The following is a 12,303-nucleotide window of genomic DNA, read 5'->3' as shown; positions in this document are numbered from 1 at the left end:
CTCTGAAGTAGAGCGTTCTGAATATTTTCCTCAGCTCATTTCGAGGCCTCTGACAATTCGCACTTGCCCTTCCTACTCTGAAAGTAAGAAACACTCTATGGACGCACAATGGAAAATGAGAACTATGGCTTTGCTCAAATTCACAAGACATCCAAGCCTGGCTTCCAAACCCACCAACTAAACATGATCAATCATGTAAATTAGGGCCTGTTTAATGTATACCTCTGAAAATGAAAAGTATTTGGGTAGGTTTGTATCCACACGCATGTGGAAACTGAGCAGATATCCGGATGAAAGACTGTGAGGTAGCCAAGCGTGTTACTGTTTAGTTTACTTACCAGCAGGAAAGCCATACTGCTTATATTTCCAAAGGTATACTGGAAACATAGGCAGTTAAGCACACATTCAGCACACATTCCCATCTGAACAAGACCCAAAATCTACATTTTCCCCTCACACCATCCATTCATCATTTCTCCTCTTTAAACCATTGTTCCTTTTTTTCTTTTTCTCACAGTCTCTGCCGCTGGCAGAGGGATTGTTGTCTCTGAGGAGACGGAGAAGAGCATGAAGGTGGCGTGGCAACCAGCACCTGGAAATGTACTCAACTACCGTGTTACCTACAAGCCCAAGGCAGGAGGGCGCCAGTTGGCAGCCAAGGTGCCTGGTGCCAACACCTCCACTGTGCTGAGACGCCTCACTCCCCTCACCACCTACGACATCACTGTTCTGCCAGTCTACCGTTCAGGAGAAGGCAAAGCAAGGCAAGGAGAAGGAACAACACGTAAGTTGGTCTATTATTCACCACACAACAGATGTTGCTCTTTCTTTTGCCAAGTTCAGGAGATGTTTGATTATTCTTTGCAAACTCTACCACATCCTCATCACAATCACAATCATGTCATACTAAATGACGAAAGCAATATTCCAGTAAATGTCTGTATTTGTTCTTCATCTCCATTATGTAGTATTTAAAAGATTTTGTTTTGAATCAGTCAGTTGTGTGTATTTAGTCAATCTACAAACTTCTCTTCTCTCCCTAGTGTCACCCTACAAAGGTCCCAGAAACCTCCAGACTTCAGAGCCTTCCAAGACCAGTTTCCGTGTAACCTGGGACCCTGCTCCTGGTGAAGTTAGGGGCTACAAAGTCACTTTCCACCCAGTTGGGGATGACATTGACCTGGGAGAACTTCTGGTTGGTCCCTATGACAACACTGTGGTGCTGGAGGAACTGAGGTGTGTCTTCAGGCGGATTTCAGTTTAATTGTTATTGTCATATGAACTTGTAGTAAATCATGTAAGAAAAAGGAAGGACATCTGAAATTCATTTGTTTTTTTGGTCTTCAGAGCTGGTACCAAATACTCAGTCAATGTGTTTGGTATGTTTGATGGAGGAGAGAGTATGCCATTGGCTGGAGAGGAGAAGACCACTCTTGTGGCTGATGAACCTGATCCTTTTCCTTATCCGCCATCAGGTAAAGTAGTCTAATAAGAATTGGCTACATCATCAAAGGAATAACAGAGAAAACATGTTGTACGCTAAAAGTAACAAAGGATGTGAACATCTTAAATGCTTTTAGTCAGTCTGTTCAATGCCTGTCATCACCATTAAAGCAGCGTCTCCAGTGTGTTATGTCTCTGGTCAGCAACAGTCAAACATTGGAGACTGTATCACATAGTAAATTTTTGCTTAGGAAAATATACTCTAAACCCATGCCCCATAAAAGCCCAAGAGTTTCTCTAAATGCCTTTGCACCAAGCTAATTGTCTCACGAAATAACAGATGTAATGGCTATTCCATCTGTCTGCCCTTTTCTTTGCTTTCTTCATTGTGTCACTTTGGGCTTCTGCCTTTTATTTCCAGTCCAAGTCCAGTCAGTGTAGATTCAAGCCATAATCTGTTTGCAGTTATAAAACGTTTTTTACTACCTTGTGAGTCAGAACGCGGCAGGCAGTAAGTGTGAGAGGAGGAAAATGTTGTGTTTGCTGGAAGCAGCTTCAAAGGTCAGTTTGACCACTCAGCTGCAGGCCCACGTCCTAATATGGAGGGAGATTTCATTGACAGCTCCCACCTCCAAAAGATGAAATAGCACCCAGTACCATCGACTGGCTACAGGGCAAAGAAAGTGGTGTGTGGGGTAGGGCATTCCCAACTTCTGCATTTTAATAGCCACCGACTAATCCCAAAAAGTAGTCGAAATAGTCGATTAATCGCAGGAGATTTATCATATTTCTGTCACCCAATAACAATGATTCATTCCTGTCTAAAAGGTCTCAAATACAACCAGTGAAGGGTTAACTAATGTAGGTGGGACCTGCCTGGGGAGAGGTGCAGTGATGGAATGTAACTGAGTATAATTACTTAAGTACTGTACTTCAGTACAATTTTGAGGCACTTCACTTAAGTATTTCCACTAACAACACGACCACTTTCTTGCAAGGATCGTGGGAGTCTTAAATTCTGTTCATTAAATATGGCATAACCCCAAAAAATGAATGTTTAAACAAATATATGTTCTACAACGCCAACAGTGGATATTATGATGCACTATGATCCAACTTATTAGTCCTCTGCGCTAAAATCTCAGATGAACAATTACTCCACAACAATGCACTAGTACAGACAAAGGGCTTTGATAGTCGACCTCTATTACTCTGTAGAGTCAGTGGTAGTTATTAAGTCTCAGATATTATTCTTCCTTTTTTCATGGATATACCTCTAACATACCTTTCTCTCTATTCTCTCCCTTGCTATCAGTGAAAGCTTGACAGCTGGTTGTCTGTCACATGGGTTAGGTTCATGTTTTCTCTGTGAGCAAACCAAACTGTAAATCAAACATGTTACCTGTTTTCAGTTTGCAGACAGTGGCAGTTAGTGCAACAACTGCCTTTTTCCAATGCACATCTGCAGCCCTCTTTTAGGTGCCGATGATCGGAGGCCTTCCCTGTCATCACACAGGTGTTTGGAAAACAGGATCTGAATATTACCGTGCTGATCTGGAGGGCACAGTAATCTCTCCAATGGAAACTTTTCATATGTTTCAGGCCATTAAGGGCGTACTCTCCTGAGTTGCCCCCAGGGACTAACTTGTGGATCCAAATGGAACAAATGAAAGAAATACTGCCTCGACATGCCAGGAGACAAGAAGATTATCATTGAAACACCTGGAAAATCAAAGTTCTCTGATTAAAAAAAAATCCTAATATAGGAAAGAAAAATGGAATGTGTTACTACTTATGTGTGAATATGTTGCTTGTTCAGCACCTTTGGGAAGATTTTGATGTAACCGAGTTTGGTTCAAAGCCAAAAAGGACATTTTATGTCATACAACTGTTCTCTCCTTCTTTCCTTTACCTCTCTCACCTCTTTGAGTACGTCTCACATCATTACAGTTCACCACACACACTATTTTGTGTACTTGACAGCTGAACATGGACAATCTCATTTGAAGCCCTCAACTTTGACAAATTAAGACACTGACATTTTGCCCTCTCAGATGTGACATGTAGGACCACTGCACAGGCTGACATTGTGCTGCTGGTGGACGGCTCCTGGAGTATCGGACGTCTCAACTTCAAGACCATTCGTGCCTTCATTGCGCGTATGGTGGGAGTCTTTGACATTGGCCCTGAAAGGGTTCAAATCGGTGGGTTTACCCAACTTATTTTTACTAATTAAACCAAAGGAGGTCTGTCTGCATTGATATAACAAATGTTTTATTGGTGTCTTCAGGTCTTGCCCAGTACAGTGGAGACCCAAAGACTGAGTGGCACTTGGATGCTCACCGAACTCGGGACTCTCTTCTGGAAGCTGTGGCTAACCTGCCCTACAAAGGAGGAAACACCTTGACTGGTACTTGAATCTATTTATTTAATCTGGTGGGAGCAGCACCACTTCTACCCATGTAGTCACAGTACTGAATATTACATTGTGTGTCTATCGTGTTTTCATTACAGGTCTGGCTTTGAACTACCTCCTCCAGAACAATTTCAAGGAGAATGTTGGGATGCGACCTAACTCAAGAAAGATCGGTGTGCTGATCACTGACGGCAAATCCCAGGATGACGTCATTGTCAACTCGCAGAACTTGCGTGATCAGGGCATTGAGCTCTATGCCATTGGTAATTGAAGATCAGTTCTGTTTGCTTGCACAAATACAGCGTGTGAAGACAAATTGCCACATGTATCAAAGTGCTAATGACTATTGTCTTCGTTATTGCTCTCTAGGTGTGAAGAACGCTGATGAGAATGAGCTGAGGTCCATTGCCTCTGATCCGGATAGCATTCACATGTACAACGTGGCTGACTTCTCCTTCCTGTTGGACATCGTTGACAACCTCACTGACAACCTCTGTAACAGTGTCAAGGGACCAGGTGTGTATGAGTTTACGTCAAAGTATGCACACACTTCCCAGACATTTGATAGGCTGTATGAACATAGTGCATAGCATCCAACAGACAGTTACACATCTGGCCCACCATGTAAAGCAAAGAAACAGCCAAGCACTTGGAAATTATTGCAGATCAATTATTTTGAAAGAGAAAATGGTATGTTCCTTAATGAAATTAGAGAGCTGCTATTGGATACAGTAGGGGAACTGCTTGAAGAGGATGTGACTCAATAAGTACTGTGGTGTGTATAAGGTTCTGTTCAGACTTGTTACTAAATAGCTGTAAACTTTTGCCATATCTGTTTTTTCCTTGCGTATATAACTCTGTGAATAAAAAATAACCATGAAACCATGATACTTTCTCATGATAATGTATAGTGTTCTCTGTGATGGCCCGTATTTGCAGCTCCTGTCTTTTTATGCCCTTACCTGAACAGGAGGTGCGCCCGATGCTCCCACTAACCTGATAACATCAGAGGTGACTCACCGCTCCTTCCGAGCCACCTGGACCGGCCCTGACGGCCCGGTGGAGAAGTACCGTGTGGAGTACATGACTCTTTCTGGACGCCCCCAACAGGTATACCTGCCACATATCAGAATGAACTACTGCCTCTAATTGAATCATTCAGAAAATTGTCTTAAGTGCAGCTGATCTCCCTGTGAGGGTGTTGAGGGGACGTTAGCTTCAGTCTGTCTTGATTCACTGTCTCTGAGACTAATGGGAAATCCACTCAAACTTCTATTTCCAGCCTCCTGTTTGTGTTGGCCTTGCGTTGTTTGGGTGTCTAATTACATTACGATCTGACACAGGGCAAAGAAACACAAACACACAGCTCACAGTTTAGAGGATTAGAAAGCAAATATTGGCTTCGTGAGTGATAGCTCTGTTGGCCAGCAGGGCCCTGGCTCCACAATGTGTGGAATAGATGCATTTTTGGTGTCTGAATCTAATTACTCAGTGGAGGATGTTTGTTTTTGTCCAGCTCCCATGGTTTTGTTTAATAGTGAACATAGTGGATGAGGTTTTATTATTGTTTATGGATCTGGAGTTGAAGCACATGCTGACTTTTAGTCCAGTATAAATTTGTCAGAGGAATTTCTGGTTTGAATTGGAAAGCTTTACAAAGTGCTCAAGCCGAGCCAGTAAGATAGAGCTTGTGATTGTTATGCTTCACGATTTATAATCGCCCCTCTACAATTACTTCATCTTTCCTCACACTTACCACTGTACCATATGAGACAGCAGAATGTAATATTCAGACATATATACATAAAGTAATGATCCATACTATTGTCAGAAATGATCTACTCTCATCCAGCATAAGCAAAAAAAATCAACACTTTGTCAGATTCTTCCTTATGCAGCCATCTTCTAACCATCCCCTCTGTATTAGGTGTTTGTGGATGGCACCGAGACCACAACAGTTCTCCAGGGCCTCAACCCCCTGACCGAGTACCAGGTCAGCGTCTACTCAGTGGTGGGAGAGGAGAGCAGCGAGCCCCTCGAAGGATCTGAGACCACACGTATGTTTTCTCTCTCTCTGGCTTTTTGGCTCACATTTAGTCTTGTATCATTTGATTTAAAGTGATGCACTTAAAAACCCATATATGGTAAAAGTTGTCCGTGGAAATGTAAACTACCTAAACTGACTTCAGGTCATTGATCATTGGTCGTAGATGTGAAGATATTATGTTGAACTTGCTTAAAGAAGCACTCCCTAAATCACAGACACTTTTCCACTTTAGGAAACCCAGATAAATGGAGTGTTCAAAGAATAACAGTTTAAATTTGAGCCCTCACGAAACACCAGACTTTACTTTTAAGAACAGCAGCTTCCCTTTGAGTCGGCCTCCATCACTGAAGCTTTCTGGCTCAGTTGCTTAACACTAATTTAATGTGCTCAGTGACTGTGATTCCTCCGTGGTCTCCATTAATCAAACATTCAAAGGTAATCTATATATCTTAGCCTTGTTTATAAAACCATATGTGGCAGCAAAAAGAAAGCAATAGTAAATCCTAATTAGACGCAAATTCAAAGGGCAATTTTCATGATTACGCTTGGGTTCAAGCGCAATATTGACTTCTTTCTTTGTTTCTTTTAAGATGTTGTTAATTGCAGTTTTATTGGTGCTCTCTAGAGAAGCAGAGATTTTATAGTGTTATATAGTATCTATAAAAGCACATATAAAGCTGCGCTGATTGTTGAGTTGCACAGTGTCAACGGCATATAAAAAGGCCTGAGAAACTCTGCAGAGATGCACTGATCCTTGGATTTTGATATATAAATATCGATATCAGAACTGTTTTTTCTTCAATATTATTATTAATATCATTATCATTATTATTATTATTATTATTATTATTGTTGTTATCATTTTTGTTGTTGTTGTTTTTGCTTTTATTATGAGTAAGATTACATGAGGTTGCTGTAAACCACACAGCACATCTTATTAACGTTAGCAAAAAATACATTAAAAATGCATTAAATTTAAATGTATTTTAAAGCAATTTATTTCTAAGTAGGCTTCACATGCAAATAGGTGTAGGAAAGCAAATTGCTATGGCAAATCCTTTAATGTTTTGAAAACTTGTCACCTTCAACTTCATTTTCTGTTGATATCCAGTCCCCCTGAGCGCCGTGAGGAGCATGGACATTTACGATGAGCAGATAACCACCATGCGTGTGAGATGGGAGGAGGCGGAGGGTGCCACTGGCTACATGCTGCTCTACAGCGCCATCAATGCCACTCAGCCCACCCTCGAGCAGGAGGTAAGAGACATTCTCGGAAAACACTGAGAACACAGTGTTATTGAGCGAAAAGGCACACAGCCAATCAGCTGTGGATATGACAGATCTGGATGAGGAGAAAATGAACACGTGCACACGTGTTTATGGGTGGACACATGTTCACATGCATTCATGTACACATTGCTAAACACTAAAAGTAACCAAACGCTTGAACGTGCTGTCAGCAGTTCTTTACATAACACAGATGTTACACTACATACACTAAATTACATTTTACAAAGCCACCAGTGTTTGCCTCATCATTCAGCAGGCAAGGCCAAAGGGAACATACAGAGGAACATTGTTCGTCACAAAGGGGTGGGTGAACCATGAGCTCACTCTGCCAAGGGATCATCATCATTTGTTCATGAGGTGTCAAACCCAGTGGGTCAAAACCGGAATCGGCAGATGTGCCGCAACCAGAATATTTCTCCCACTGTTTTTATCCAAACATGTCAATTGATGTCACTGAGGAGTCCTCTGTCATCCACTTCCTCTCTGACCTTCTGTTGTTTCTTTGGTCTGGGCCCCTTGCAGATCAGAGTGGGAGGGACTACAACTGATGTCCAGCTGGTGAAGTTACTCCCCGACACAGCCTACACACTCTCCCTGTTCGCCCTGCATGGAGAGTCAGCGAGTGAACCACTGACCAAGCAGGGAGTCACCCGTATGTAGTCAATAAATCACCAGTTGGTTTCCTGAAGCCGGCATAGGTTATTGATATCTGGAGGTAGCTCTATGCCCCTGAAGCTAACTCTTACCTTCTGCCCCTTGCTCAGAGCCCATGCACCCTGCCGGCGAACTGAGGGTTCGTGATGTCACCCACAGCACCATGAGGCTTATCTGGGATGCTGCCCCTGGTCTTGTTCGCAAGTACCTCATCACCTACAAGCCTGAGGATGGAGAAGCTAAAGAAGTGAGTTTGATTCCAGCTCTTCTTTCCCATTACTGATATACTGTACACGAAATACATGTTAGCTGCCTTTGTTTTTACCAGTCCTACACTCCCATGTTTTTCTTCCAAACTTTCATTGCCTGTTGTCTGTTCGAGCCATTAGGTTTGATGGTGATGAATTTATATAGATATTTTTGACTGATCCCTCAATATATTGGCCGGGACAACATGATGGAGAGTGCAGCTGGTTGGGTGGACATTGGGGAATGTTTTGCAGTCCAAAGAAAAGATTATGAACCTATCAGAACATGGTTTTGCGGGGGTTAAAGGGTGGTTCTGGGGTTGGGGATTGGAAGGATACTTTATGGTCGCATATCCCCTTTTGGGAGTTCTTGGGCTAGAACACAAAACTCTGTAGTCTGCCTTTTGCTACTTCCTTAGCCATAAATCAGGTGGAGGTGATCTTCAAAGCTCAGCTAATGGAAACGCACATGGGAAAGTGAATGTAGTGCATGGGGAGGAAGAGCTGACTGCCCAGAAAGTAGCAGAATGTCATGTTTGACCTTATAGATTATGTGATAGAACTCAGTAAGTGTCAGCCTGTCACTCACAACGCAGATGTGAAGCCTTTTGCATGATTTTATGGTCCAGAGAGACAAAAAAAAGTGTTTAGACTTTGAACTCAAATTGAAATGCAAAAGATCAGACAAACATCCAGCAGCTGTTCAGTCTAATTGGATCCAAATTAATCCCTTAAGTTCAATTTCTTGAGATTGAGCTAATAAAACTTAATGGAATCAAGAGCAGTTAAACCAGTGTGGTGTTTCTTGTAAGTATTCCAGGTGGTCAAATTTAGTTGCTTTTTGTTGTTTATTGTGCATCTTGTTTATTCCCAGTTTCCCCTGGAAACAAGCACAGTTTTTGTACCTTCTGGTCAAGTTTCCTACTGGTGTTAGGTGTGCATTCCTCCTGTCGCCAGTGTTCCTGGAAACTCGCACTGTGAACGGAATTAAAGTTTCACAAGACTTGGCAAAAGTTGGCTGAAGAGAAAAACATCTGAAGTTCTTTTGGCGTTCAAACATCAAAGCTCAATATGTTTACATTATTTATATTGTGCAATGATGTTTAACAAGTGTGTTTGATTATTCTACAGCTGGAAGTTGGAGGAGGTGTGACCACCAGAGAGCTGGACAACCTGATCTCACAGACTGAGTATGGCCTGGCTGTTACTCCGATCTACGATGAGGGATCTGGTCAGCCGATGTTGGGAGAAGCAATCACTGGTAAGAATGGAAACTATCATGGATAATTTCCCTGGCTCCTGTTTGCCTGCTTCTCACACGCTGCTTTTTAACCAAAATAACTCTTGTTCTTGAACCGGTTACGTTCAAGATTGTTGGAACCTTGGTCCTATCTAGTGAACCGGCCTGCGTTTCAACCATTTTTCGAGCTTAACCATTGAAACCAGTGATGCACCATCATTGGAGAACACTGCACAATGCACAACACCTTGTGGAATATGATATACCCACTTCAGTTCACACTTCCGGTCAAGGAAAACTTTTTTTGGTTTCGGGAACCAACTTTTCATGTCTCGATCCAATTCAATCTGAGTCAAAATGCTCAATATGGTTCAAAATTAGGTATATGAACCTGAATGGACCCGGTTCCATGTTGGAGGAAAGGGCCTACAGATAGAGATGATGATTAACTTCCATTCTTCTCCTCTGTAGATGTGGTTCCTGCCCCAAAGAACCTGCGATTCTCAGAAGTTACCCAGACCAGCTTCAGAGCCACCTGGGAGCATGGAGCGCCTGACGTTGCTCTGTACCGCATTGGCTGGACAAAGAAGGGAGAGAACAACTTCCAATACGTAAGAGAAAACCAGCTGTCTATGACATTTACATTTCTAGTAATTCATGAAGGTATTTCTTGATGAGTCTCGCAGAGAGCACTTTGGCGCTGCTATGATAAAGACCTCCAGTGGAGGCAGTGAGAACATGGAGAAAACAGATTTTTGCACCAATTCAATCATAATCGCTCTAATATGAATCTTGTGATGCTTGTTGGTAGTGACCAAAATTTAAGTCAAGTTCCTTCCCACATGCTGTGTTTGTGCTTTCCTCATCAGTCCATTCTGAACAATGACGAGACAACCCACGTTCTGGAGAACTTGGAGGTTGACACGCCCTACGACGTGTCTGTGACCGCAATCTATCCCGACGAATCAGAGAGCGAGGATCTGCTGGGCACTGAGAGGACATGTAAGATGCTTACCCCAGTTGCTCTGTGATGATGTCTTTAGTTAACACTGTTTTGCTCAACAGAATCTCTGTTGGATCATGACCAAAGGAATAATGATTAACCTTTTGATTTTACCTCCTGGAAATATGCTGAGTTAAATGTTAAAAGGTATGCCCATTATACCTTTCTATTTTTGCCTCTATAGTGTCCAGGAATGCTCCTCCGAGAAGTAAGTATATTTGTGGTAAAGCAAGCGGATGCTTTTTCCTTTCGAGTGATGAAAGCATGTTTTATGACTTCAACCAGTCATCAGCACTTTTGTTTCATTGGACAACCATCATTTCATCATCAAGCAAGGCCCTTAACCCATCCACCGCTCCAGTGGCGCTGTGCTGCAGCTGACACAGCCAGTTTTATCACGTGTTTGTCTGTCCCTGTCTGTGTTTGTCCCATTGTCCTTTCCATCCATCTATCCATCCATGGCTTTTCCTGAATATCATCTTATTCAGTCAAATGTCAAATGAAATGGCTGACGATGGATCTCGACTGTGCATGCCCTGCAAAACAGGGATTTGAAAATCCTTGTTTTTGATGCCCATTCCATCATCCATCATATATTCATCCACTCATCCCTCTATTCATTGCATTCATTCATGCATTTATCAGTTCATCCATGATCATCTTTCCATCAATCCATTGCTGTTGAAGAGTATCCATCCTTGCTTCAGAAAAGACTAAATCCCGAAAGAGGATTTTTCTTTTCTTTTTTTAAAGCCACAATCCTTGCTGCAATCAGTGGTAGACCTGCTTTATTTTACCAAAATTTAAAGAAAGTACATTTTCTAAATATAAATTAACTGGTATTTAGATGACAAATGTGTCATTCAAGACTAGAGTACACACCTCAACACAAGCCGGCCAAGATATCAAGGACTGTGCCTTTAAAAGATATTTTAAGGATCTCCATGGAAGACGTGCACTCACTACTTATAACGAATATACATATTGACATGGTTATAATTGTGATATGTGTGTGTGCGCGCACGTTTTTCCAGCACCCAATGCACCTCCCACGGACCTGGTTGTGTTTAACGAAACCATCACCAGCATGAACGCCAGGTGGAATCCAGCTCCGGGCCGCGTCCAGAACTACAGGATCACATATGTACCCACAGCTGGAGGCAAGAGCCAGACTGTAAGTGTCATATCAGACAAACACACAATACCCACAACACATACAGTTTTTATTTACAAAGTGCTTTCATATCTCATGCAAGTAATCTCTCTCTAAACACCAACATGCAGATTGGAGCTTTAGGGAAATAAGTACAGTTCTGATAAAAGTTGACCTCAATCCATACGGCAAATACAGCAGAGAGGGAACATAAAAACCCAAGTGGCCAGTTAAGGATAAAGAATTCTAAATTGCATCTTTTATATACTCATGACGAAAGGGTTAATGATTTTTATGGAACAGAGACTGTAGACTGAGTTGAAACAGCAGCAGTACTAGACATTGAAATATTATCTACTTACTCCACTATTCTTCTCCTTGTTTTCTTTAGAACAAACACCAGAACAAACTGTCAATCACAGCGCCTTAAACTTTAAGTCACTGGCTTAGTTTCTTCCTCCAGAAGAGTAAAACTCAAGCTAAAACTCTGCCATTGGTGATTCAGTACTGCAGTTTATTATAAGTCAAAATCTCTTAATCTGTTGTTCGGATGTAACAGCATTAAGACGATTATTTATCAATATTTCCTGACACTGCAGTCTCCCACTGGTCATTTTTGTCATTTTTGGCTGCCTGACTGAATGTGCAAAACTCTTGGATGACATTTGAATGTTTGGTTTAAATCTGTCAGACATTTGTCAGCCCCCTTCAGAAGCGAGACTTAAAAGCGAGACTGAAGCATGCTAAATGGTGCACGCTCTTACACAGGACCGCAGACTGATGGCCACACTGATAAGCTGCGAAACAAA

General features: G+C 42.1%; 1 protein-coding gene across 1 annotated transcript in view; it reads left to right on the top strand.

Annotated features, from left to right (window-relative positions):
* The window catches only part of LOC141011010 (collagen alpha-1(XII) chain-like), a 57,133-nt gene that overhangs the window by 18,267 nt on the left and 26,563 nt on the right, over positions 1–12,303 (top strand). The window contains exons 15-30 of the mRNA XM_073484199.1: positions 518–784; positions 1,044–1,236; positions 1,348–1,475; positions 3,498–3,647; positions 3,734–3,853; positions 3,958–4,122; positions 4,229–4,375; positions 4,833–4,969; positions 5,787–5,916; positions 7,018–7,163; positions 7,719–7,848; positions 7,961–8,097; positions 9,230–9,359; positions 9,810–9,949; positions 10,208–10,340; positions 11,376–11,515. Coding sequence (XP_073340300.1) covers positions 518–784; positions 1,044–1,236; positions 1,348–1,475; positions 3,498–3,647; positions 3,734–3,853; positions 3,958–4,122; positions 4,229–4,375; positions 4,833–4,969; positions 5,787–5,916; positions 7,018–7,163; positions 7,719–7,848; positions 7,961–8,097; positions 9,230–9,359; positions 9,810–9,949; positions 10,208–10,340; positions 11,376–11,515 — 2,393 coding nt within the window. The remainder of the gene's footprint in view (positions 1–517; positions 785–1,043; positions 1,237–1,347; positions 1,476–3,497; positions 3,648–3,733; positions 3,854–3,957; positions 4,123–4,228; positions 4,376–4,832; positions 4,970–5,786; positions 5,917–7,017; positions 7,164–7,718; positions 7,849–7,960; positions 8,098–9,229; positions 9,360–9,809; positions 9,950–10,207; positions 10,341–11,375; positions 11,516–12,303) is intronic.

The sequence above is a fragment of the Pagrus major genome, chromosome 16, assembly GCF_040436345.1.
Source record: "Pagrus major chromosome 16, Pma_NU_1.0".
Lineage (NCBI taxonomy): Eukaryota > Metazoa > Chordata > Actinopteri > Spariformes > Sparidae > Pagrus > Pagrus major.
Note: the sequence above shows the minus strand (reverse complement) of the source record. Positions and strands in the feature narration are given on the sequence as shown.